Source organism: Chiloscyllium punctatum, chromosome 32 (assembly GCF_047496795.1).
Source record: "Chiloscyllium punctatum isolate Juve2018m chromosome 32, sChiPun1.3, whole genome shotgun sequence".
Classification (NCBI taxonomy): Eukaryota; Metazoa; Chordata; class Chondrichthyes; order Orectolobiformes; family Hemiscylliidae; genus Chiloscyllium; species Chiloscyllium punctatum.
In genome coordinates, this window is record NC_092770.1 from 15,866,694 (window position 1) to 15,894,167 (window position 27,474).

At 40.0% G+C, this 27,474-nt stretch overlaps 1 protein-coding gene across 9 annotated transcripts in view; it reads left to right on the forward strand.

Annotated features, from left to right (window-relative positions):
- LOC140457922 (anoctamin-4) overlaps window positions 1-27,474 on the forward strand; it is a 187,546-nt gene that overhangs the window by 57,671 nt on the left and 102,401 nt on the right. For all 9 annotated transcript variants that reach the window (XM_072551722.1, XM_072551723.1, XM_072551724.1 and 6 more), the window contains one exon: window positions 20,444-20,641. In XM_072551722.1, the coding sequence (XP_072407823.1) occupies window positions 20,444-20,641 (198 nt within the window). The remainder of the gene's footprint in view (window positions 1-20,443; window positions 20,642-27,474) is intronic.

Consider the following 27,474-nt stretch of genomic DNA (forward strand, 5'->3'; position numbering starts at 1 on the left):
TTCACAGCACACTGGCCTCTCGACTCAAACATTTTAATTCTATAAATCTAGAAGCAGTGCATGAAAAACAGTCTGGATGCATTTAAATTTCCAACCAGAATTTCTGCCTCTAGGCATGAAACAAGCAAGACAAATTCATTGAAAAGAACTGTTCTATTAAATATTTAACTTTGTGAATGTGTTTGAGTTTGACACGTTTAGTCTAACATCCTTTTATATATTTTATATATAATTATATTCCAGCCAGCTGATGTGAACATTGACCTTTGAAACCTTGGCTACACTCTCCACTTCTGAGCCAGTGTGGGCTGTCTGTGATCTGGGTCCAGCCTGTCTGTGTAGAGTTAGAGAGCCTTTCTGTCAGAACACTGTTTGTCTTATTACCCCTCTTCTGGCTTAGGTAGAATTGCTTTGTTGACATTTCTTGCTGCTTTTAGTTCCAATTGTAAGTTTTCAAGGATTTGCTCTACTTTTTATAACAGAATTACCACTCATTTGATTGGTAAGTAGGGCAGGTTGGTCTGGTCTTCAAACAACAGACTTACTTGACAAACTGAGCACTCCATTCCATAGTAACCCTGATATATACTCAGTCTAGCATTCTGCTGCTAGTCATGTGGCATCATCCTGGCCCTTTGCTCACTGGCATACTATGCTGTTAAAGCTGTAACACTACTTTAGTTTGTGCTTTTTATTTATCAAACATTCTACATAGAAACAGGTAGACCATTCAGTCCCTCCAGCTTGCTGTGCCATGCAGTATGATCATGGCTGATTTTTCCATGTTAATGCTATAATCCCTACCTTCTCTCCATAACCCTTAATGTGTTTTGTCTATAACTTATTAGATTAGATTACTTTACAGTGTAGAAACAGCCCCTTCGGCCCAACAAGTCCACACCGACCCGCTGAAGCGCAACCCACCCATACCCCTACACTTACCCCTTACCTAATTTAGCATGGCCAATTCACCTGACCTGCACATCTTTGGACTGTGGGAGGAAACCGGAGTACCCGGAGGAAACCCACGCAGACACGGGGAGAACGTGCAAACTCCACAGTCAGTTGCCTGAGGTGGGAATTGAACCCGGGTCTCTGGTGCTATGAGGCAGCAGTGCTAACCACTGTACCACCGTGCTGCCCAAGTCTCTTTCATGAATATATTCAGTAGCCTGGCCTTCACACACTTCTGTGATAGTGAGTGCCACAGGTTGACCACCCTATTGAGTGGAAAAAATGTTTCCTTAGTCTTAAATGACTAATCCTGTGACTGACTGCTGATTATAGACTCCCTAACCAGGGGAACCATCCTTCCTGTATCCAGTCTGTCCAGCCCAGTTATCACTCTGCATGTTTCAATCAGATCCCTGCTCATCTTTCTAAACTCTCAGTAAACACCGGTCCAGTCAGTACAGTCACGCCTCAGGCCAGTCCTGTCATGCCCAGTATTAGTCGAGTGAACCTTCACTGCACCCCCACCGTGGTAGATTTATCCTCTTTTGGGTAGCGAGACTAAAACTGTGCAGTACTCCAGGTGTGTGGTCTCCCCAAGGCCCTGTGTAACTGCAGCAAAACATCCCTTCTTCTGAACTCCTGTCCTCTTGCTATGAAGGCCATGTTATACTGAATCTGCCATGTATTTGTCCAGAAATGCAACTTACCTGGATAGCTCTGAAGCTGCCTTGTGATTTCGCAACTCAATCCCACCTAATTTTGTCACCAGCAAACTTGGAAAACTTTTCTTATTTAATGTATGGTGAATAACAGATGGCCAGCACTGAAACCTGTGGTAAACTGCTAATTACTGCCTGCCACCCAGAAAAGGGGCCCACCTTTTTTTTCCTATTGTTTCAAGCCTGTCAATCATTCTCAATCCATATCATATGACCGTTTTGATGCCATCTGATCTTTGTCACATTTCACCTGGACAACAGCTCTAGAACCCTGCTCTTCTGATTTTAGCTGATGGAGATACACAGGAGACTGTGTGTCTGAGCTTCCCCCATCTAGCATTCTCTCTTTCTGTTTTAAACCCCTTTTTAAAATTCTGCCTCTGTGATTTTGGTCACTAGTTAGTTTTGTGATAACTTTGAAGTGTTTCAAGTGTCATGGGTGCCCTGAGCTGTTTATTTGTTTGCTAGTTTTCAAGTTGGGTTACTTTTATAAGGAAATCATACTAGCTGCTCCTGCTGTACACTGGCAACAAAACTTTCAGAATTAAATTGATGCTTTGCATTTTAGTGCAATAACTTTTTTTAAAATTTGGATTTCATGTACTTGAAGATAAAAGGGGATACAATAATAGCAGTTCTTGGCGTGTATTATTGAAAAGAGATGGTGTGCTTTAGTGCACTTCATGTATTTTAGGCCAGGAATTACACACTACAAAAATCTATTGAAATCTCTAACTCAACATTAGCAATGTTGAGTTCTTCTATAAACTGTTGTACAGCAAGGCCAATACCTTCTAATATATGTTTTCTCCAGGCCCTTTTGTAAATGAGGATAGCCATCTCTGGTCTGTATAAGAGTCTCCTGTAGTTGACCTGTTTGAGTTTATTCTATATATCTGCAATTATTTGCATGTTACAAGGAATATAGTACTTGGTATTACAGCCTTGAAACCTGGTCTTTGGGTTTGACTTCAGTTAATTCCTCCAATTACCTTGTGATGTAATCACAACAAGTAATGTTTTAGGGCCTTTTAATTGCTATTAATGCCTTTGTACCTGCTTGCAGCAATCAGTTTTATGCCACTCTAAACTTAATGTTTCTTGTTGAAGACTGTCTTCAGGCTTAACCTTCAAATAGCACAATTTTATACATTTAAGTATAGCAGGGTCTGTCTTGGATTAGTCCTTACCTAATACAGACACATCCTCTGTGTGGCTGTTCTGTTCTGAGTTCGAAGGAGGTGTCACTGGACCCAAAACATTAACTCTGATTTTTCTTCACAGATTCTGCCAGACCTGCTGAATTTTTCCAGCTATTTCTGTTTTTGTTTCTGATTTCCAGCATCTGCAGTTCTCTTGGTTTTACATCCTGTGTGTTTATGGTAATTGCCTGGTGTGTCTTCCAGATTAAAAATGGTATGTTCTAACTTGGCCCACACTTACTTAAATGGGCCATTGTACAGTTCTGACACTTATTGCAAGGTGTATATGGGGTCCTAATGCTCTGTTATCCAATAGAAGCTACACCAATCTCAGGCTTATGTGTGAGCAGCAGGAGAGGTGTCTGCAAAATAAACTATGCTCTCAAACACTTCTTGTTTTATTGATGCTAAACTAGCCACTTTGTACCTGGAGGTGTTTGCTAGGCTTCAATGAACCAAAGCAGATTTCACTTAAACCCTGCCTGACCTGCTCACAGAACTGTTGAAGAAGTTCCAAAGTGATTTACTGCAATGGCATGTAGTCACATCTATTGTTAGTGTTTGAAAGTAGCCACATTAATGAGCCAAGAAAGGTAATGACCACAATTTCCAGAATGTAGTTTGAACAGTTCCAAACTCTGTTCTGAGAGCAGAGAGATTAAACAGGAACACTGAACAGTTCCATGTTTACCTCATTCAGACTATTAAAAACCTGGAAGATGAGCTGTGTGTGAATTCTTCCTGACACTTCTAAATGAGCTGTGACTGACTAAAATTGCAAAGCAGCGACTATTAACTAAATGTTGAACTGGACTGGCAATCCTCTGGACCTGCACAGTTGTTCCTTTTCTGGGTAAGGATGCTAACCCAGTTAACCTTACTGCTGTAATATATTTTTGATGCCATGTTATCATTCCAGGACCAACCAATTCATATTGGGCTGGAAAGGCAGTTCTATATTTAATTTAAAAAGGTGTATGTGACAAAATAAAGTGATCCATATGTTAGCTGTGGTTCAGGTGGGTAATACTTAGTCTGGAGATCGTGGGTCCAAGTCTCACTGGGGGGGATAAAAAACTTGAGCACAAAAATGTAGGCCTGGAGTTTGAAACACCTGAGGGAGTGCTACACTATCAGACATGCACTCTTCTGGGTAAGATATTAAACATTGAGGTTCTGTGTTTGTCCTCTTGGTTGCATTTTTAAAAAAAAACACCATGGCTTTCTTTGAGGAAGGATCTACTCTGATTAAAGCCCGTAAGTAAAGGCTGCTATTGTTCTGAATCCTGGCAAGTATTTATCCATCAGCTAAAATCACCTTTTTTATAAGAACTAGTCATGATCCAATTGAATGTGGGATGTTTAGTGTATGAGTTAGCCTTGAGCTTGATGTAAGTGACTATACAGGTAATTCTGCTATAATGCACATTTCATTAATGCAAATTTGCTGTAATGTGATTGATTTGGGAGCACTGTTTCTAAAGCGCAAAGTTTTAAAGCATGTGTTGGTTATTAACGTGATTCTGGCCCCACTAGTTTTAATGGTGCTGCTATTATGTGATGATTGTTATAACATGGGATTGCACAAGAACAGATCTACTACATGATAGCGGAGCCAACTGGACTTCACAGCCATTTAAGATGTGTTTTGTCAAACTTGGGGTGGTCTGAAACCTATTCAAAGTTCTTCAGAAAAATTAAAAACATTTGTAGTCTTTTTGTGGAAAACAAACACTTAAGATTTTCTTAACTTTCAATTGAAATTTACTCAAGCATGACAGAACTGATTTTTTTTTTGTGATAGATGGTTTTAAAAAAAAAAGGAGTTCTGTCACAGAATTTTGTGATGCAGCTTTTTGTAACAGATGTTAAATAACCAAAAGAACATCTTGAGCAACATTTGACACTCAGCAGTATAAAGCGTTTGGATCGTGAGGACTGTAAACGGAGAAAATGAGGTCAGTTGACGTGGACAAGCTCAACTGCTGGAGGCGGGGTCACCAATGGCAGATCAGTTTTAAAATTTGGGGCTGCTCAAGCCTCCAGTATTAGACAAGACTGATTTCCAGAGGGTTGTAGGGACACAGGAAGAATGTGGCCCCAGAGAAGTGATTTTTGTTTTCTAAATTTTGAGGCTTAGGTGGGGGCCAGTGAGTATGTGGGTAATGGGGAAACAGGTCTTTGGTGTAAATTGGAAGGTAGCCAGTAGGTTTCCAGAGGGTGGAATTAGGTGATCATCTGTGGGGGTAAGATGGCCATTGGTCTATTGAGTTGAAAAATGTGGTGCTCGAAAAACACAGGTTAGGAAGCATCCGAGGAGCGGGGGAATCGATGTTTCGGGCATAAGCCCTTCTTCAGGAATGGTCTATTGAGCCTGTGTGGGCTTTTCACTAAGAGCTATCAAATTAGTCCTCCTTGCTGTTTTGTCACTAGTATTCTGTAAAACTTTCTCCTTCAATGTTTGTCTTATTCCTTTTTTAATGTATTGAGTCTGTTTTCTTAATTTTCTTTTGGCATGTTGCAGAGCTCATGGGATCTACATGAAGAAACCATGCTCCTCCTTTTCATTCCCTGGATCTTTTGCCAATTGCCTTTAATTTGTATTCATAACTGATTCGCCTAGCACTGGGAAATGTTTTCTTTTTGTTTTTGTCAGAAAGCTTCATGATGTCCTTATGAATCATAGGATACTGTTCTCTTAAATTTTCAGAAGTACATTTGTAACATTAAACTGATTCACTCTTCACGTTTTCTCACCCACGTACCAGGCTGAGTTCAGATTGCCAACCTGAGACGTTCTAGCTAAAAGCCCTGAAACAATAAATATTTCCCTTCATTTATGATCCTGGATGATTTGGGTTATGCTGGAATTATATCCTTCCTACAGCTGTCTCTTTATTCTGAATTTTTTCCCTCAAAGCAATTTGCATGATGGACAATTTTGCATGTTAATTTGGGAACTTGCTCTGCACAAATTGGCTGCTGTGGTCCCCTCATTACAACAAATGACCACACTTCAAAGTTACTTAACTAGTTAGGAAAAGTGCATTTGGATGTCCTGATGTTGTAAAATGTACTTTATAAATGTGGGCCTTTTGGACCCCTCAGTAAAACTGCTTATTCCATCAGCTCGCTATAAACGAGAGGATGAACAGCAAGAAGCATCTCAAGCTGTATCACAGAACTGACAACATCACCTGCCATCTGTGTACTATGGCTATACTATAGGCCATCTTGAGGATAACCGAGGTACTTGGAGGTAGGAATATACCAGGCCCACTAGAAGTACTGTGTACACCACTATACAGATGCTGCCCAACCTGCTGAACTTCTCCAGCACTTTGTTTTTCAGACTTCCAGCATCTTTGTTTTTTTATACTGTACTCACTTCTGTAATATCGAAGTCAGTGATTTGGCAAATGATGGAAGTGAGCAAGGAGTCATAATTTGGGAGACTCAGCAGGTAAGTATTCAGGTTGTGCGTGTGTGCCTCTAACAAAAACTCAGTTTATGCTGACTCTCCTCAATCATAAAAAATGATGACCTCTGCATAAATCAATTCCTTCATCTCTATTAAATTTCAAAGTCAAACCGTGCTTTGATCATCTCCTACCATGTTGCTTATCACATCGTGGTTTCTCTGAATTTTCATTTTGAAGGGGATGTTGCAGGAATACCACTTGTGGTTTTGATTTTTTTTGTTTTTGCTTTAGCAATTCACCTGTGCTGTTTCTGCTCTTTCATACAAATTCATTTGATGCTGGCAGGGAATAATACAGATGCACCTGAATGAAAGGAGATTTGCTCTTTATGCACATAAGGCATAATTTTGTATCAGTGCTCAAACACTTATCCACAGGAGTTGTTGAGAAAGTGCTGCATTGCTGTTATTTAAAATCTTAGCTTCCTTAAGAGGCTGTACATAATGCACTGGTGCAGTTGAATGAAGGTGAAATCCAAAACATACATATTGCTTATTTATCTCACTTGTCTGTCCCCACATAACATTATTACAAAAATTAGCTGCTGCCTTTGTCCTTTGTTAAAATGTACTTCGAAAATAATCCTTTGTACCCAAGGGACTTTGCTATTTAAATAAGTTAATTGTATCTCACTAGATGTCATTTTTAATAATGGTTAATTTTTCATTATTTGGTGTGAAGTCCCCTTGCATCAATTATAGAACAAAAAGGCTAAACACATCTAAGTAGCTGTCTCCTTGTGAAGTGAAATCTATTGTCAATTAATTGCAAAATAACATTGCTAATCATCTTTCTCATTTCTTTTAACGTACTAACTTTTTCTAATCACTTTTTTTTTTCTTCTCAAGTGACCTACTCCAGTACTGATGTATATGGCCAACCAAGTGATACCAGTCTTGCAAATCTTGAAATGGAGCCTTAATAGTAGAGTTTCAAAGCTTCACCTACCTGAGTGAAGAACTTCCTTCTCATTGAAGTCTGAAACCAATGTTTCCTTATCCTGAGTGACTGTGCTACCTAGTTTCAGATCCTTAACTCAAGAGCCGTGAGGGAATTTACCTCGTTAGTCTGAAAATCTTTCAAACTGTCCTTTCATTCAGAAGTTGAGCATGTATTTCTCCCACCACATTCTGTTCTTTCTCTATATATAAGATCACTGTCTTAGCACAATCTTTAGATTATTTACAGTAAGGAAATAGGCTCTTTGGCCCAACAAGTCCACGCTGAAGCGCAACCCGCCCAGACCCATTCCCCTACATTTACCCCTTCATCTAACACTACAGGCAATTTAGCATGGCCAATTCACCTAACCTGCACATTTTTTGGACTGTGAGGAAACTGGAGCACCCGGATGGAAACCCGCGCAGAAACAGGGAGAATGTGCAAACTCCACACAGACTGTTGCTTGAGGCAGGCATTGAACCCGGGTCTCTAGTGCTGTGAGGCAGCAGTGCTAACCACTCTACCGCCCTCTTGAGCTTTCATTGCTAATTTTTAAGGGACATATGTCATTCAATGGAATAGCTGTTGTGATAGTGTCCCTATCTCTGGGCCAGAAGGCTCATCTACTCCAGAAGTGTAAATCATTCCAAAATACGTTGATTTTTAAATACCTACTATTCTGTGGATGCAGAGACTAAATCGGTACCCAATAGAAATATGCACATACTAAAACCCCATGAAATTGCTGTATGACCTCTTCATGAGGTATTGAGAGGGCAGTCCCTACTTCAAGCCTACTATGCTTTTCTAGATCATGGCTGACCACCTTTCCTCCATACTTGGTGTATTTTCATGTATTGTAATTTGTTTCCTAGAGTACTAACTGAGATGGAGGTGTCGGTGTTGGACTGGGGTGGACAAAGTCACATGACACCAGGTTATAGCCCAACCGATTTAATTGAAATCACAAGCTTTTGGAGCACTGTTCCTTTTGTCAGGTAAAATGGAAGGAGGTGCACTTGCACAGAATATATAGGCAGACAGATAATGGCAAGATAATTCCAGCTACTTAAGAATGTCAACTGATACTTACACATAGTGTAAGTAGAGTGTCAACGGATTGCATAACAAGTCTTTGCAGGTAATAGTGTCAGCAGATTAATACCAGCAGTGTGAGTTAAGTGTTTACAGTTGAATAATGAGTGAAAGGATGACCTGATTATCATATGTACTTATCAAATTCTTTGACTACTTTTTAAAAGTTAAATTTATGGGGTTGACTAGTATATGAATACTACTTTTGAAGGTCTGAAATTCATGTCGGTCAAAATTCATGTCGCATCATTAGAGATCAACTGGGCTTCTGCTAAATGAATAAAAATGATAACAACTGAGTCATGGTAATTCTGAAAACCCAGAGTAGAACTCCATTTTCCTCTCCCTAGGACATTTTCCAGAATGTAAGGATTAATGGTAAATTACTACCAATGTATCCTCTATCTGTGTAGCTGCTTTTTAATGCTTGGATGAAATCCATCAGATTCAGTGTTCTAATTAATCTTTCACCTATTAGTTTTCCCCCAATAATAGTGAGGAAAGTAGTCCATTTATAAAAGCTTAATAGCAGAGCAATTCAAATTGTGACAGGGTTTTGTGGATTTACAAAAGGGAAATAATGTTTGACAAATCTACTGAAATTTATCTTGGGGATGTAACTAATTGAGTTTATAAGGGGGAGCCAGTGGATCTGGTTTATTGGACTTTCTGAGGCGTTTGGTTAAAGTACCAAAAGAGATTAACATGTAAAACAAAGTATGTGGGATTGAGGTTTGTGTACTCGCATACATAGAGTTGTTTGGCAGGTGCAATGAAGTGTAAGATAAATATCCAAATGTTTGCTGATGAGACAACGTTGGATAGGAGAGTGAATAGTGAAGTAGATGCAGAGATGTTTTTGGACAAGTAAATGGCAGATGCAGTATAAATAAATACCTGAGAGATTATCCACTTTGGTAGCAAAAACAGGAAGGTGGGTTATAATCTGACTGGAGAGACTTGAAAAGGGAGGCACAACAAGACCTAGATGTCCTTGTATACCAGTTGCTGAAAGTAAGCATGCAGATGCATCAGGTGAAGAAGGTAAATGGTACATTGGCTTTCATAGCAAGGTCTTCCTTTATCCTATGAAAGATGTTCTGCTTGTGGAGAGAGTGTAACATGGGTTTATCTGACTGACTCTTGGGATGGGAGGCATAATATATGGAGAGAAACTGGATTGGTTAGGATTATATTCACTGATGTTTAAATGAGTGAGGGGAGAATCTTGTAGAAACCCATAAATTGTAACAGGACTAGACAGGATAAATACAGGAAGGATGTTCCTGATGAACTATGACCTCAGGTTCTGGACTCCCTGGTCATATTTTGAGGATATGGGTTAAGCCATTTTGAACTGAGCTGAGGAGGAATTTCCTTACCCAGAGTGTGGTGAAGCAGTGGACTTGTCTGCAGAAAACAATTGAGGCAAAGCATTGAATATTTTCAAGAAGGAGTAAGTGTAGCTGTTGGGGGCTAAAGGGATCAAAAATACAGGGAGAAAGTGGGAACAGAGTACTATGTTGGATGATCAGCCATTCATATTGAATGTCAAAGCAAGTATGAAAGGTCAAATGTCCTCCTTTTTTTTTTTTGTTTCTAATGAATTTATTTTGTTCTGAATACAACGTCCATTCAAGTAAAGAGCCAATAGTTTTGCTGTTTACCATTTTTCCCCCATTTGAACCTACTTTCTTCTGTCTGTCTCCCCATAGCTGCCTTGCAATGTTTTTTAAGCCTCTGTTACCTCTCTCCTAGCTGCACTCTCCCTCAATTAGTTTAAAGCCCCCTCTGCAGCCCTGACTATTCATTTGGCCAATGTGGTTCAACTGATTGCCCCACTGACGAAGCTGCTGTCTACTGCAGTAGTGGTGTCAGTGCCCCATGGACTGGACCCCATTCCTCCCACACCAATCTTTTTGTACATTCAATATCACATCATCCATCAACATCTTCATTTGTAGATCTGTTACCTCCTCTTATTACAAACCCCTCCAATTTAGAAAGTGAAGTATTCGTTCACAAAGCATTCTGATCAGTAGGTCTTGTAGCTTGAGGACCCTTTTTTTAAATTTATGATTCTCTAAATCATTTCTCAGCTGGAGGGTCTCTTATCTCTCGAGCCATTTTTTTTTTTGTTGAAGATGTCATTGGCACATTAAATGTCAGCCAGATAAAAAGGTAATGTCCTGAATTTCTTCTCTGGGTGAACACTTCTGTTAACTTGGGTAGTTGTCCCTGCCTCTGGCAGACCTTATTAAAATCTTGCGAATGTCTATTTTGGAAGGTGGCTGCTCTGTTGAAACAAGGACTTTCTTCCTCCCAGTAGCCTAGATGTTTGGACCAGGTGACTTTTTTTTACTTTTTTGTCTGAGCCCCTCCATCTATGAACCACCTTCTGGCTTTGGAGGTGTGTATCGTATTACCATTTTTCTTAAGCAAATTTTTTACTGTCAGCAGATCTATAAACCTGTTGTTTAACTGGGTCACTTTGTTTTGTGGTTGTCTGAGTGGTGAACAAAACCTTTTCACTTCCTCTGGTGTTTCTGGATAATTGCTGCTTGCTTAGCTCAAGATTTGTCACTGGTCCTGATTGATTGTTCATTCTTTTAAAGACCTAAGAATTGAAACATTGCTTATGAATTCAAAAGCAATCAAGAAAGAAAGCTGAATCTCTTGAATTTGTTCAAACAGTCCTCACTGAACATTTTAAGATTTGTCAATGAGCTCAAGGGGCTTGCATTATTAATTCTTGTCAGTGTTTTCTTCCTCTGGCAAACTTTTTTTTATCTTTTGCGTTTTGAATGGTCTTTGCTGGTTGGACTTGTGCAGATGTTTTCCACTATGATCTGTGACTTCCTTCCTATCAACAGCATGAAAAAAGTCTCTTGAATCTTTCTTCTGTTGAGTCCTGTCGTTGGTCTTGGAAGCCCAATGCAATCACCTTCTGGTTGTGCCTTGGTCAATTGGATGATGACAATTTTAACAGTCCATCATTAGGTTTGTCTTGTATTCCATCTTTTTTGTTTTTAATGCATTTCACTATTTTTGGCAAGGGATTCAAACCACGTTCCCAGAACATTCATCTCTGATTCTGAACTATTATTCCACGAATGTTTCCAATATACTGGACCACCTACTGGACCAAATTGATTTTTGTTTTGCCATTGTTGCCTTGAGCTATCTGTACAGCTGTCCCATGACTGATTACCATGTTGCAATACCAACTGGGATAGAGTGCTGCCAATAGGTCCTCCTTCCAATGTTGATTTCCATCTAATTTAAAATACTATTTTTAGTCTTGATGATGAGGCATTTGTATTGAAATCAATGCTGTTCATTGCATATAGCTGTAGGTTTGAGTTACATTACTCAATGTAACTTAGCCTTTAAATATGCCCATCAGGAGCCAAACTGCTTCCACTGGGACCTTGTGCGAGAGACACACCCTAATAGAATCAGATTGTGTGGAGCTTCATGCAGCCTCAATATTAACTCTACCCTGACCCTGATATTTTGTAACATCTGTGTGCTAACTTTGTTAGGGATTTTGCACAGAGGTACAAATCCCTTTGAGTGTCAGCACTTAAAAATTCTTTAAAAACTGTAAGAAGCTTTTGTTCCATTTTAACTACCAAAGTAAATAGCCTCCATTTTCTCTCTCACTGTGCCTTACCCGCTCTCCCAACTTGTCTCTATCCCTTCTGCAGACTTTGTCCTTGTAGTTTACTTTCCCATTATTATATTTTGTATAATTTTGAAATTTGGTCCTCTTGCCTAAGAGTTACAAATTTGTAGGAGATGGTACTCCAGTACTATCCTGACACACCCTATTGGTTAGAAGCAGCCAAGCAGAATTTGCTCGCTGCAGTGAAGGTTTCCCAGGCTGACTCTGGGATTGGTGGGACTGATGTATGAGGAGAGACTGACTGGGATTGTTTTTGCTGGAGTTCAGACAAATGGAGGGGCGGGGGAGATTTCATAGAGACTTTCAAAATTCTAACAGGACTAGACAGTAGATGCAGGGAGGAAGTTCCCAATGTTGGGTGTGTCCAGAACCAGGGGTCAAGGTCTGAGGATTTCAGAGGAACCATTTAGGATGGAGATGACTTTTTTTAAATTGTGAGCCTGTGGCATTCATTACTGCAGGAATTGTTTGATGCCAAAACATTAAATGTATTCAAGAGGTGGTTAGATATAGTACTTGGGGTAAATAGGAACAAAGGTTATGGGGAGTAACCAGGATTAGGTTACTGAGTTGGCCGATCAGTCATGATCATGATGAATGGTGGAGTAGGCTCGAAGGGCCAAATGGCCGCCTCTTGCTCTTAACTTCTGTTTCTGTCCTTTTTAACTAATCTGCACAATTATGGGGCTGGGAGCACTAACTTTAGTGCACCACTTTTTTTTTCTTGGGAATCCAAGTACACTGCAGCTGCTGGTCTTCCTTTTATCCTGTTAGCTAAATGCTGAAAAGAATTAAATAGATTTGTCAAACATGGTTACCCTGTTGATTTGCCCAAGTGTCTAGTTAAAACTGCCTTAAAGAATTCCAACTTTTTTCCAATGACTGCTATCAAGATAATTTGAAATTTTCCCTTCTTATGCAAGACCTTGTCAAAAGCCTTATTGATGTCCATGTACTCCATATCAATTGCATTATCCTCTTCCACATATCTAGTCACTGTCTTGAAGAATTCAATCAAATTTGTTCAACATGATTCCTCCCTGAGCAAGGTATGCTGACCATCCTTGATTTAATCTTTCCCTCTCCAAGTCTGGTAATGCTGTCCTTTTTTCATTTTTATCAGTAATTTCCCTACCATTTGACAGTAGATTGCTGACCTGTAGATTCCTGTCTTATCTCTATCACCCTGGAATAATAGTACCACATCAGTTGCACTCCAGTCCTCTGGCACCTCTACTGTGGTCAGAGAGGATTTGAAAATTTGATGCCTTGTCCCTTGTAATCTCCCCTTTGACCTCCCACCACAGCCTGGAAATCATCTCATTTGGACCTGGAGATTTATCCATTTCAAAATCCCCTGTCAAAGCTAATTTATTCAAGTATATCAGTTTCCTCCTCTCCGACCCTGCTCCCGGATTTCTAGATCTGTATCATCCTTCTCTTCAGTGAATGTAAAGTACTCATTTGAAACCTCGCCTACAGATTCTGGTTCCTCACACCAGATTGCCACTTTGGCCCTTAATAGGCTGCACTCTTTTTTTTTCTCTCTGATTATCCTCTGTCCCCTAATCCTTAAAATGTGTACACTTTTTTTTTCAGACCAGAGAGTTTGTTGGACTGTCAGTTAGATTAATTTTCTTTTTTTTGTTTTAGTTTTCTAAGTTCTTCACTATCATTTTGCTTATTTAACTTCTTCCCCATTTATTTGATTTTATTGTCTTGTCTATATTCAGAATTGAAGACAAAATATGTTAAATGTTTACCATTCCAAGCTTTCTCCTGTCTAAAACACTCATTTCTCTTGCACACCTTAGCAAAGAGTAAACACTTTTTAAACTTGATATTACTGAACTTCATCCAAGGATGAATGTTTGTAGTTCAATAGAATGTTGATTTGAGAATTGAAGTATTTCCTCAGCTTTGGAAAGTAAAAAGTATGAAACCATCTGATTTGCTAATGAATGAAGTTCTGTACACTTATTTCAGGCTTGTGTATTAATTCAAACTTGATATTACATTTATCATGTATGGTTACACATTCCCTTTCCTGTGGGGGTTTAAAACTAACTTCATATTACCAAAGCAAAGTCTAAAATGGTGACTGCATTGATTTGGTTCCATGGTCTACTATTTTAGAAAATAGTCATAATACATTTTATGAACTCATCCTCCAAACTATTGTGATTTCGTCAAGTCTAAATGAAGAGTACAGTCTCCCTTGATTAATCTTGCTTTTTATTATAAGCTCATCCTTTTTTTTAATCAAAAAGAAATCCACTCTATAAACTACTTTTGGGAATTTCCTTGCTTGGATCTGTTCTTGCATTCTTACAATTCCTTCTGCTTTCTCCAGTAGCCACCTTCACTACTCTGAAATTCTTATTGTATCGGCCAGCATGATATCTTCTGTTTAGAACTACTTTCTCTAACAATGTCACAAGAGAAGGAAAACTTTTTTTTTAAAATTTCATGTGGTGATTACAATAAATTCCTCCTTCCTGGGGAAGGGGGTGGATAGGAACAGTTTTTTTTTAAAATTGAAAGTCAAATCGAGTTGTAAAACCTATATGCAGTTTGCAGTTAAATCAGGCAGTGACTGGGTCCTGTTTTTATACGCTGTTTGCAGTGAAATATCTCACTGCTTCCTAGTGTCAGCTATGACTCAGTGGGTAGTGTGCTTTGTCGGAGTGAGAAAGTTGTTTAATCCCACTCTAGAAACTTTTTAAAATCCAGGCATACTCCATTATAGTTGTTGGAGTGCTGTACTGTGGACGTGTTACCTTTCAGATGTGTTCTGTCTCTCTTCAGGGTTATTTGATGTCAGAATTGAATAATATCACTGGGCTAGAACTCTCAGGCTAGTGCTTTCGGGGGCTACAATTCCAATGCTGACTGGAGTTTAAATTCCATTGAGCTGGTCTGGAATTACAAAGCTAGGCTCAGTAATGATCACCATGAATCCATCATCAGCTGTCCTAAAAACCCATTTGGTTAAAGTTGTGTAGGGAAGTGAATCTGCTGTCCTTACCTGGTCTGGCCTCCATGTGATTCCCACAGCAATGTGGTTGATTCTTAACAGCCGAATGGAATGGCCCAGCAAGGCACTTGAGTTCAAGGGAAATCAGGGAGGGCAGTAAATATTGGCCTCATCAGTGACACCCACTCATCCTTTCAACAAAGTGAAAAGAAGTTGAATGCTGTGCCTTGATGCAGGACAGATAATTTCATCCTAATATTCATCCCTGCATCAAAATTGAGATAATGAGCAGATGATAATGTTGACTGTGGGACCTTGTTCTGCGTGTGATGACTCTCTCATCTCTATAACATTTTAGTTTTTCTTTAAACAAAAGTACTCCGGTTCGAAAGCACTTTGTCATGCTGAGGTTGTATCTTCGCTTGCACGCACACCCACCATCGGGCGGGACTGCATCGAAGGACGACGAATGATTTTTCTGGAATAAAAAGGCTGCCTGGGGGAGAAATGGAACAGAGCGAGCTCACCTCCTTTTGCAGCTTGAAGAATTGAGAGATGGATTCTGAGAGACAGCTGGTCTGAGGAAGGGGGACCTGAGATGTTAACTCTGCTTTTTCTCCACGAATGCTGACGTTTTCCAGCATCTGCAATCCTTAAGGTCTGCTGGAGATATTGACACTTTTTTTTTCTACATGGTCTATGCAGTCTTTTCAGGCTGGCAGTCATAACTTTATTTTGAAACAGCAGGAGGCTCCAAGCAAATCATTTTTTCTTTATTTTTTTTTTCTTCCCCCCCCGATATCTATTTGCATTAAATTGTCAGTTGAGCAAATGCAAGATTTCATTAAATGCCAATATACGAATGAGGAATAGACCACTCGTCCTTCATATCTGCTCTGCCAGTCAAAAGATGGTGACTGATCCAACTGTAACCTCAAATCCACAGTCCTACCTACCCTGAAGCAAGAATCTATTTACTTCTGCCTTAAATATTCAAGGATGTTACTTGCGCCATCATTTCATGAGCAGTGTCCCAAAGATTCTCAACCCCTGGAAAAAGAATTAGTCTGTCTCTGAGTAAGTGATCACATGTTTAAATTCACCAGTGACACCTAGCTCTTGATTCTCCCAAAATAGGAGACCTTGTCACATCTACTCTGTCAACACCCTCTAGTCTAAAATGAAATTGTGATCCAATTGTTAACAACAAGGTTTGAATTTGTTTTTGCAGGGCGCTGAGATTGCAATTGTTCACATTTCTGCTGTTGCTCCATTACCCTTGCTATGGTCCAGACCAGATTCCCTCAAAATATTTTAAGAAGGCAGCTTAGACCCTAACGTTTTCTTATTTTACTGACAAATGTGAAGTGGCATGTTCCAGAAGCAATGTGACTGGTCAAACTACTCGATGTTAACCAAAAGTGCAATTTATTTAAAAATGATAGTTAGAATACAAACACGAGAAGAGCTTAACCCTATTGGAAAATGTAACCAAATAACAGATACAACAACTACTAATGAACTTTTCCAATGTAGTAACATCTCATAAACACACTCCTTGGCAAAAGACAGATTCAGACACTGATTCTCACATACAGGTCTCCAGTGCAGGAGAGAAAAAGGTTGAGAAAATTCAATGTGTGGCAGCCAGGAGGCATTTAGTGAAACTTCCAACTCTGAGACTCCAACAGCTTCTGATGAAATTTGGAAAAGCTAAAACCCAGAAATCCTGACCTGAGCTTAGCTTCAGGGTGTCAAGGCAAAACCCAGGGCCTCCCAAGCTGTTTACTCAAGTGGTCTTCAGTAGGCAGTTCATATATCTCGTTCAATCTCTCTTGAAAAAAACCAGGACAAAATAACCTCTTAAAGTCACGGAATCCTCACACCCTTGAGAACCTCTATCCCATGCCATTTGCCCATGTCCATCTGGAAAATTTCATTTATCCATCATTCTCTAGGGAATTTTTATCAAGTTGCCTCTTTCAACCCACTAAAGTTTAGAAATGTACCTCGTCTGTCCAACATTTTCTCAATGACCCATTTTTATTTTGAGCTGTTAAGACAGACTGGGGAGAATTCCCATGCATTTCAAAATAATGCTGAGGGCTCTTTTACATCCAGGCCTCTGTTTAATGTGACATCTGAAAGAGGGCCATCCACTTGTGACAATACTATGGCTTTAAAAGGTGCATCTTGTCCTTTTTTTAAATGAGGTAAACTTGAGAGAGAGAGGTGATGGGTAGTCTACTCAGCCATTAGAGTAAACAACTTGAGACCTTGGGTTTGTTGCTTTCTTTTTTTAAAGTTGGAACAATAGAAGCAGCCTGAATGGGTGGGGGGGGGAAAGCTCCCACACAACCAGTATTTTTAATTTGATTTTCAGTTGCTGGGGTCTTGCAGCTGGGTGGAAGCTGCAGTACATCTCTCCCTGCTACACTCTCAATCTGAATTTACTCTTGATGTTTTTCCCTCCTGCTAGAGTTATGAGACAGTTTTCTATTTTTTTTTTTTCTCCTGAAGTTGCCTTTGTCAAGGGTGTGTTAATGGGATGTTATGGTTTTTTTTGGAACAGTTACTGTTTAGTGGATTTTAAAAAAGATCTCATTCTGTTAAATATTCTTAGAGTTAAGTGATATCAATTTCTTTTATTACATTGTAGTTGACACTTTATTCATTCACTAAAGTTAATTTTGCTTCAAACTTGCTGTTTGATCAGTTGAATTGCATCTGGAATAAAATGCCTGACACTTTCCTTTTAAAATAAGAAGTTAGGGTCTCGGTTACCTTTTTAATATATTCTGGGGGTCGGGGGGGGGGGGGGGGGGGAGGGGGGGTGGTGTCTGATCTGATCCATAAGTGTGTAGTGCTGAGGGAGTGATTGCCTAGTATTGTTTTCTTTGCTCACTTTTTCTTTTTGGAGTGAGACCTGAATGTACAGCCATCGGCCTTTTGAGGTGAGACTGCAACCCATTGAGCCAAGATGGCACCCAGCAGGTGGTGGTACATTTTTAACCTCCCAGCCTACAGTCATTGTTTAGCTGGAAGTGTTTTGTTTTGAGACGTGTTTCCATAACCCTCTGGGTTTCGGGGGGGGGGGGGGGGGAGGGGAGGGTGAAGACTCTGTGCAAATATTGCTCCCTCAGTGATGGCTTTGTCCCTCTTCTGAGGCACTGGAGTGCCATTTGTCATAATGTGTAAGAACTAATCAATCAATTACCAGGAAACTATATTTTTTGCACTATATCTTATGCCAAAAAGTGTTAAAGGTTGTTTTAATGAGTTAAGCATTATCGGTGTAGGTCTGTGATACTGAATCATTGAATCATTTTTGTTATAATTCATTCTTGTGGGTGTTAAGTGGGAATTCATTTTACTTTTAAAGGTAAAACTATTATCCTTTTGAGTAATTGTCACTTCTGAAACACTTAGTTCTGAAATTTGCACAAGGGATCATCAATTCTAACTCCTCTTTGAAAGGATTATCAATTACTAGGCAACAAAAACAGAACCTGCTGGAAAAGCTCAGCAGGTAAGGCAGAATCTATTGAGAGGAATTAGAGTTAACATTTCAGATCCAGTGACCCTTCCTCAGAACTGGAAAAGATTTCACTTTCAAAGTTAATTGATAACTGCCAAACTTATGTCAATTTGGTGAGTCTGTCTGCAGTGTCATGCGTGAATATTGAGGTCACTTGAACTTTTGGTTTGAAATTTTGTGAAATATCAACAATCTCTGATCCTAAATATTGAATAGTTTTTATCTCTTTGGCTTGGGGGTACTAGTTTTTTTTCCCCCCCAGGCAATGTGTTGACAATGAAAAACTGTTGGTTGTTACTTTCCCTCTATAGCCCAATCGAGGGGAGTATCATTACCTTGTTTCCTGATGGATTTTGTAAATCGAAACATGAAGTGATTCAGCCTCCTAGATTGTTCTGTCATTCAGGTTGACTGTGGCCACTCTGTCATTTTTTTTTTAACAAGGATCTAATTTTGTGTTTTAGGGATAGAACTTTTTCAGTTTGGGAATTGAAATTTTTAAAATGCACGATGAGTGAAAACACCATTTGAGACCAACAGTAGTTTGCAGTTCAAAGGGTGATCTACATTTAGTAAGATTTGGAAGTGAACAAGCACAAAGCAGAGTGACCACTGAAGATGGTTAGTCAACAGTTTTATCAAGGATTTTAAATCATTCAAATATCTTTGTGGAACAAATGGAACATTAACGGTAATTAATCTGATCTTTTGGTGGGCCACGTTTCCATGGAATAGTTTGTAGCAAGGAGTTTTCTTTGGTTTTGGATTTGAGGTGGATAGTTTCTCTGAGGAAGTCAGGCCTCGGTTACTGATTTCTAGGCCAATAGAAAGCAAGGTTGTTTTGAGTTGGAGACACTAATCAATGGGGGTCGTTCTCCCTCCCCCATTGAGGAATCCGCAGTCAAGTTGTTGGAGGGTCATCTAGCTGACTTATTTTCTAGTAGGTGCAGCGAGACATACCCAAAGTTGAGAGCTGAGGCAACTTTGGTCATAGGAGAAATGAAGGAAATCTCAAGTTCCTATATAGAACTCTTGAGTGGAAATAAAAGTAGAATGGGAGTATTAGAGACTTTTCAGGTGTTGGCAAAGTTTGTGTTAAGCTACTCCTTGCATTGATTAAGACTTTGTAAAACATTTGTTTGAAATGTGAAATCCTGTGATCCAGTCATTAACTGGGTTTGAATTTCTTTTTACAGGCGTTTCCTGAAATTGTTCATCATTCTGCCATTGCTCCATAACCCCTGAAAATTTGTCCATGACCATCAGGAAAATATTCATTTATTTATTAGTTTCTCTTGGGAATTCAGGAGTGGGTCTGTGGGTTGAGTTGTTCTGCAGTTCCATTCCTAAAATCAGAGTTCTAATTCTGTTTATTTTCCACCCCCAATTTTTGTCTGGATTCAAATCATTAGATTGCCCCTAAATCTTCTATCCTGCCAGGAACAGAAGGCCTGTCAATGCAACCTTGCCTTACAGTTTAACCCTTTGATGTAGTCATAGGGGTCTACAGCACAGGTAAAGGCCCTATAGTCTGTCAAGTGTATGCCTAGAGAACACCCACCTGACTATTCTCATCCCATTTCCAATATTTGACTGATCTGCCCCAGTGTGAGTCCATGTGCCCTGAACTGACCAAACCTAGTTGCTCCACATTGGCACCTAACCAAGGGCAATGCATCTTCCCCTTCAGAGGGTGTGCATGTCTTGGCACATGATGGATTTGTCAGGTGGAATTTTTAGATCAGTGGTGCATGTGTTCAGAACAAGTTGACCTTTCCATTTGTTTCCCTGTTTATTGCTGTCTGGGGTCTTGTCAAATGAGTGTTTTTTGTTTGGTTTATTCCAGGTGTGAGTGTGGCTATTCATGGGGTTGAAAACTCGGTTCAGATTCATCGGAGAACTGTGCCCATCTATCGAAGATCTGCTCAGATGTCTGGGGCCAGACATCCTTCACTTCCTCCTGTCACAAAGTCTGTGACTGTGGACTGCTCCTCTTCGGGATCCATTGAATCTGCTGTTGTCAATGGGAAATACCCTTATCCAGGTTAGTGGTCTGGTAATCTTGTTCTGCTCGTGTTGGCTGTCCATCTGTTAATGATGGAATTTAGCCAGGACTTTACTGAATCATCATTCCGATCTCGTGGATGTTGAAAGCTAGTTGAGTTTTTAATGGCACTGAGTGCAGGTGATAAATTTTCCCCCAATGCACTGTTTGTACTGTCTGTAATGTAAGACTGTCTGTAAGTCTTTCCACCAAAGACTGTGTTTCCTGCTCTTTGTTATTGCAACTGTTCACTCTAGAAAAGCTGTATTGCTAACGACTTCTTGAGGCCACGTTTTCTCCCATATTCTCCACTTGTTATAATGTAGCCACATTACAAAGGCTGAAGGTTCAGGAGCTGGGTGTTGCGTTAATGATCTTAGAACGTGACTCAGTAAGGGTTGGCAAGGAGAATGGATCAGAGCAGCCAATGGGTGTTTGGCTGCTGCAGGAGGGTGATGGAGCAGTGATGAGAACGGTGAGTTCAACATGGTGGCAAAGGGAGTGAATAATAGTGGAATGGTCAATGGGATGTGGATCAATGGTGCAGCATTGAGTGGTGAGGGAGAGAAAGTGATAGTGGCTGCAGTGTGTATGATTCTGGGGTGGGGGCACAATGATGGTGTTAGTTGAAATGCTGTTTAGTTCCAATGTGTTGACCAGGAGGTGTTTTTTTTAATTTGTTTTCAAGAAAGGTAATCTTACCACTTCTGTTACTGCTTGGCTGTTGATCCCTTTTGGTAGCTGTATTGAATATCAACTGTTAATGTGATTTGTGGGCTGTGGTGGTTGCTTGCATCTCCTGAAATCTTTCTATAATTTAATTGCTCTTTATTTTGTGGCAAGCATAGATGACAATGCAAAACCTACTTTGGGTTTTTATTAAGGCAAGCGATTGTTATGCTGTCATCATTTGGAATTGAAGCCTTAACACAAGATTTATTATATTGTGAAATAACTTGGCAACCTTCCTGTGGTTATTAAAAATCATGTTTTGTTGAAGCTTTTCACCCTACACTCATCAGGACAATTCATAGGAATTCAGCATTTATCTCCTAAAGTGTCTTTCTCTTTATATTGGCATGTCTTGTAAATGATCCTGAAGTCCAGGTTGAAAAATTTCAACAATGTCTTTTTCAGTACTGCACCAGTTCTGTGTAACCAAAGAACTCGTTCCTTTTCTTCTGGTTCTGAACTGTTTAGAGTTTTTTGCTTTTTGATGTAAACCTGTTAAGTTACCCAGGAGGCAATGGCCTTGTGGTCTTATTGCTAGACTGTTAGTCCAGAGATCCTGGTCACTCTGAGGACCTGAGTTCAAATCCCATCATGGCACTTGATGGAATTGGAATGCAATGAAAATCTGGAATAAAGATTCATGATAAACCTTTGGAATCAATGTCAATTGTCGAAAGTGGCTCACAAGTGTGTTTTAGGGCAGGAAAAGTCTATGCCTGGTCTGACCTACATGTGAGTCCAAACCCACAGCAATGTGGTTGACTCATGACTGCCCTCTGGGTAATTAAAGATGGGCAAGAGATTCCGATCTAGTCAGAGATGCCCACATCCTGTGAATGAATCAATGGAAAACAGAAAATGTAATGAGTAATTCTAAAACTTCTTTTAAATTCTTACTTGGATGTGGGCATTGCTGCCAGGCTTTTGCTCCTTCCTAATTTCCTTTTGAAACTGAATTGGCCAAACAAGTCAGAGGGCAATTCCTACTTAAACACCTTGCTGTGGAAGACCAGCCTGGGGAAGGATGGCAGATTTCCTTTACTCTTGAACATTATTGAATCAGATGGATTTTTACAATCATTGCCAGTTGTCATGGTCACCAATATTTTAGGATTTGGCTTTAGATTCCCATCTAATTGAATTCTAAAAACACCAGCAGTGCTCCCCAGGCCATTGATCTGAAACTCTGGATTACTGGTTCAGTGAACACTGCCTACAAAAAGAAATTGGTGTTTCCCATAATGAAGTTTTCACCCAAGTGACTGACCCTTTTAAGAGCTTTGCACTCTGATTTGTGGATGTTTACAGCACAGGAGTAAGCCAGTCAGCCCACTGTTTCTGTACTGGTTGCTGAAGATGATGTTGATGGTACTGACACTAATCCTATCTTCCTTGGCCTGTAACCTTGGATGATCTCTGAGCACTGACAGCCAACTACTCTCGAAGGAAAGAGGGCGAAAGGATTTCAATCACATATCAATAATCCCAAAATGGTTCAACTATCACTACTCTGCCATCTACCCTTCCCGCCCAGACACTGTTCTGTATATCTTCCTCTTTTTTTTTTTTGAATGCTGTTCTTTATTTTATTCCTAGTCTTTGTGTTCTCTTGCACTCTGTCTCTGTCCCCTCTTGTTAACCCAAGCCTGATTTTAAATGAACTCATTATGGTTTACTCTGAAGTTGACTGAACAAGGCATAAGTCAGGAGTGGAGAATAATCTCCATTTGACGAGATGAGTGTTGCTCCAACAATACTCCAGCTTGACAACGTCCAGCTCAAAGGCCATTCAAGCGGAACTCCATCCACCAATTACACTCCCTCCAACAGTGTGTACCATCTGAACTCCGCAGTCACAGGAGTTCCACATCCATGATCTCAGCAAATATTCCACACCCTCTCTGGTATCAGTTAAGCTATTCTGTTCTGTTTTCATTCTTTTCACAATGGACAGTTAGGTGCATTCTTTTGTTTTAGATAATACAGAATGAAAACCAAAAGAGCTGCTGCTGCTGTAAATCTGGCACAGAGGTAGAAATTGCTGGAAAAGCTCACAGGCCAGGCAGTGTCTGTGGGGCAAAAGCAGTGTTAATGTTTTGGGTCGAGTGACCCTTCCTCATAACACTGATTTCTCCACAGACACTAACATACCTGCTGAGCTTTTCTGGCAATTTCTGTTCTGGAATATAATGCAGAACTTGTCCAGGCGCCTTTATTTTTTAGCAAAGTGTCTGTTCTGGGATCACTTGAGTTATTTTCATCTTCTATGTGTTCAATGTCAGTAACTTTTTAAAAATTTTTAAAAATTATATATTCATTTAAATATATTGGCTCTTTCAAAAAGTACTTAGGTTAATGGAATATTGGCTCTTTCCTGCAGGTAGGAACATGAGAAGTTGAATTGCTTAAAATTCTTCCGACCCCATCTGCAGTAACTGGCTACAGTACTGGGCACTACTCCTGGGGAAGGGCTTTTGGAGTTGTTGTTATGCCAATTCACCTTGACCAAATCAGGGTTTGGAATTAGAGGACAAATTGCATACTCTGACCTGCTGAATATAGAAAATCTAAAGGCTGATCTTAAGGTACTTAAAAGGGTTGATAGAAAGAATTGTCCTCCTGTGTTCAATGATTTAATTGATCTGTAGTGGGTTATGTTAAGTTTGGTCACTGATCTTTGTTCAGTTTACCTGATTGCTGAAGCCTGTGGGTGGAGTTGGGTCCTAACTGATACCATAGTGATTATCCTGGAATCTATGCTGAGGGCACATATGTAGAAATCCTGTGACTTATTTTTAAAATACTGTAAACAAACTTGTCAATTTAGAATGTCATTTCTACATTGAGCAGGGATATGTTTAACTGCAGTTTAGGAGTATGGGATAAAGTGGTATAATCTTAAAATTAGCAACACGCCACTTAGGGTGGTATAGGAAAGTGTAATTTTTTTCACCAGGGAGGGGAAAATTTCTTACTCCTTCCTCAAAGAAAGAGATTTGCAGTCAATGAAAAATTTCAAAACTTTTTAATCTTTTTTAAAATTGTCTGTTAGTCACATTTTTTTGCTTTTGTACCTTGTGCACAATTCAGAACCAATCTTTTTAGTGTGATTTTTATATTTACATTATTGTCTTCAGTCTCAAGTATTTCATAAAAATGATTATCAGACATTAATTTTGATACTGGGCCATATAAATTAGGGCAAATTAGTAAGCGCTTGACTAGGGCTAGGTTTCAAGGACCAACCTAGAGGAGGGAATGGTAGTGGTTTAGGGTGGGAATTTGGAGTTGAGCCCTAGATGTGGGGGTGCCAAGCGCCAGTGATGAAGCAATTTTCTTCTCTTCTGCCCCACCCTTTACCTTTTTTTTTTACTTTATTCCCCCCCTAAATTTTGGGATATGTTCAAGCCAAGTTTTTGCAAGTTTCCCTGAGGCACCTCCCCCCCCCCCCCCCCCCCCACCCCCATCCTGACTTTCCCTTCATTGTCCTTAGCCAGAGTTCTGGAAGTTCCTCCCTAACAGCATTGTGAATCTCCCTACATATAGACTGCAGTGGGGTTCAACAAGGCAGCTCACTATCACAAGTTCAGTTCGTGATGGACAATAAATACTCACCAGTGAAGCTGAAATCCCATGAAAGAAAATATGAAATTGGAAACACTGATCTGGAAATGGAAATTTGTAAGGGCCATAAATTGCTAATATGGCTAGCATCACCTTGCATCTGATGTTCTAGGCTTGACTACTGTGATTTGGTCTTGATCAGCCACCTATTTTTCATAAATCTATCTTTTTTTTGAATGTGGGAAGATATTTGAGGAAGTGATCAAGAATAACACCCCAGTCTTGTTATCAGAGTATAATATCCTCCCCTTTTTTTAAAAAAAGATGTCAAAAGGTGTCCTAGTCTTGTATGTAGGAACAGAATTTTGTGGATGAAGTGGAACGTTTTGTAGTAGTTGGTGAATATCCCACTTCTGACCTTTTTTTAGACTTGAACCAATAAATGGGAACTTGCATTCCTGCCACAAGGTCCTGACAATGATCATTTTCAACAAAAGAATCTAACCATCACCTGTTAATGATTGATTAATGGCTGGGGAGTTACTTTTCAAAGTAGAAACTAAGACAGTGAAGACTGCAGATGCTGGAGATCAGAGCTTAAAACTGTGTTGCTGGAAAAGGGCAGCAGGTCAGGCAGCATCAAAGGAACAAGAGAATCAACGTTTCAGGCATGAGCCCTTCTTCCTGAAAAAGTAGAAACTAAACCAGCCACATGAGGGGATGGGGAAATGTCTACAAAGGCAGATCAGAGACTGAGAATCTGTTTATATTCCCTTGCAATATCTACAAGGCACAAGTCAGGACTATGACAGAAGATTCCCCACCTGCATGGATGAGGACAACTCTAACAGCATTCAGTCAACATTTTGTAGGACAAACAGCTCTCTTGATTGCTTGTCCACCTTTTTTTTTTAAAAAAACAATTCACTTCTAAACAAAAACAAATTACTGGACAAGCTCAGCTGGTTTGTGGAGCAAAACCAGAATTAATGTTTCCAGTCCAGGTGACCCTTCCTCAGAACATTCACTTCCGCCTTCACTGTACAGTGGAAGCAGAGTCTACCATCGATATGATGCACTACACAACTTGGCAATGTCTCTTTTAACAGCACCTTCCAAACTGTCAACCTCTCCCATTCAAGAGTAACTGATAATAAGACCACCTTTAAGTTTCCCCACCAAGCTGTTGCATTGTTTTGGGGAAAAAGTCAAAACCACAGCAGTTTAAAAGGGATAAGAGCAGACAAAGGAAGCACATGGTGAGGTCAGTGCAGGAGAGAGGGAGAGAGAGAGAACCTGCACAGTTACTGCCTTTGCTGTTTGAATTCGTGTATCGCTGGACATCGGAGTGCATCTGGGAAAATTTAACAGTGAAATTCACAAGTAATCTTGGAGGAACTGTTGGGTGAAGTTCACAGCACCGCATCAGATAAGTTAATTGTTGTTTTAAGTCTGTCCAAGAGAGAGGCTGCAGTAGTGAGTATAGTGGATTCTTTCTAGATTATATGTTTTTGGAGATAAGTCTCTTGGTTAAACTTAAAATATAAGCCATAGCTACGAATTTAACCTGGGGCAGCGTTTGTAGAGGAATAAGACAGTGTTATTTTCTGGGTCTGTAGATTGTGAAGGAGCAAAAATGGCCTTTACAGTGATATGTACTACTTGTCAGATGTGGGAGTTTAAAGAGAGTTTAAGGATTACTGCAAACTATATCTGCCATAAATGCTGTTGGATGCGAATCTTATCAGATCAAGTGGATTGGTTGGAGAGACAGAAGCGATGAGGAATTTGCAACAGCAACAGTATGTGATGATGGCAGTTATTGGAGGGGGGGGGGGGGAGGTGGAGCGTCTCAGATACAGTAGCATAAATGGGTTAACTCCAGGAAGGGTAAGAGAGGTAGGCAACTAGAGCAGGAGTCTTTTGTGGATATACCCACTTCAAACAAGTATGCTGTTTTGGAAAATGTAGGGGGTGATGGATTCTCAGGGGAATGTAGCATGAACAGCCAAGTCTTTGGTATTGAGACTGGCTCTAATGCAATGAGGGGTACGTCGGCTTGCAATAGATCAATTGTGTTAGGAGATTCTGTAGTCCGCAGTACAGACAGACGTTTCTGTGGCCAGCAGAGAAAAAGCAGAATGGTGTGTTGTTTCCCTGGTGCCAGGATCAAGGATGTCTCAGAGTGTGCAGAAGTTTCTCACAGGGGAGAGGGGCCAGCAGGAAGTCATTGTCCACATTAGAACCAATGTCATTGGTTGGGAAAAGGTTGAGATTCTGAAGGGAGGTTACAGAGACTTCGGCAGAAATTTAAAAAGGAGATCCTCCAGGGTAGTAATATCTGGATTATTCCCAGTGCTACGAGCCAGTGAGGGCAGGAATAGGAGGATAGAGCAGATGAATGCATGGCTGAGGAGCTGGTGTATGGGAGAAGGATTCACATTTTTTTTTTTGGATCATTGGAATCTCCTTTTGGGGTAGAAGTGACCTGTACAAGAAGGACAGATTGCAACTAAATTGGAAGGAGACTAATATAC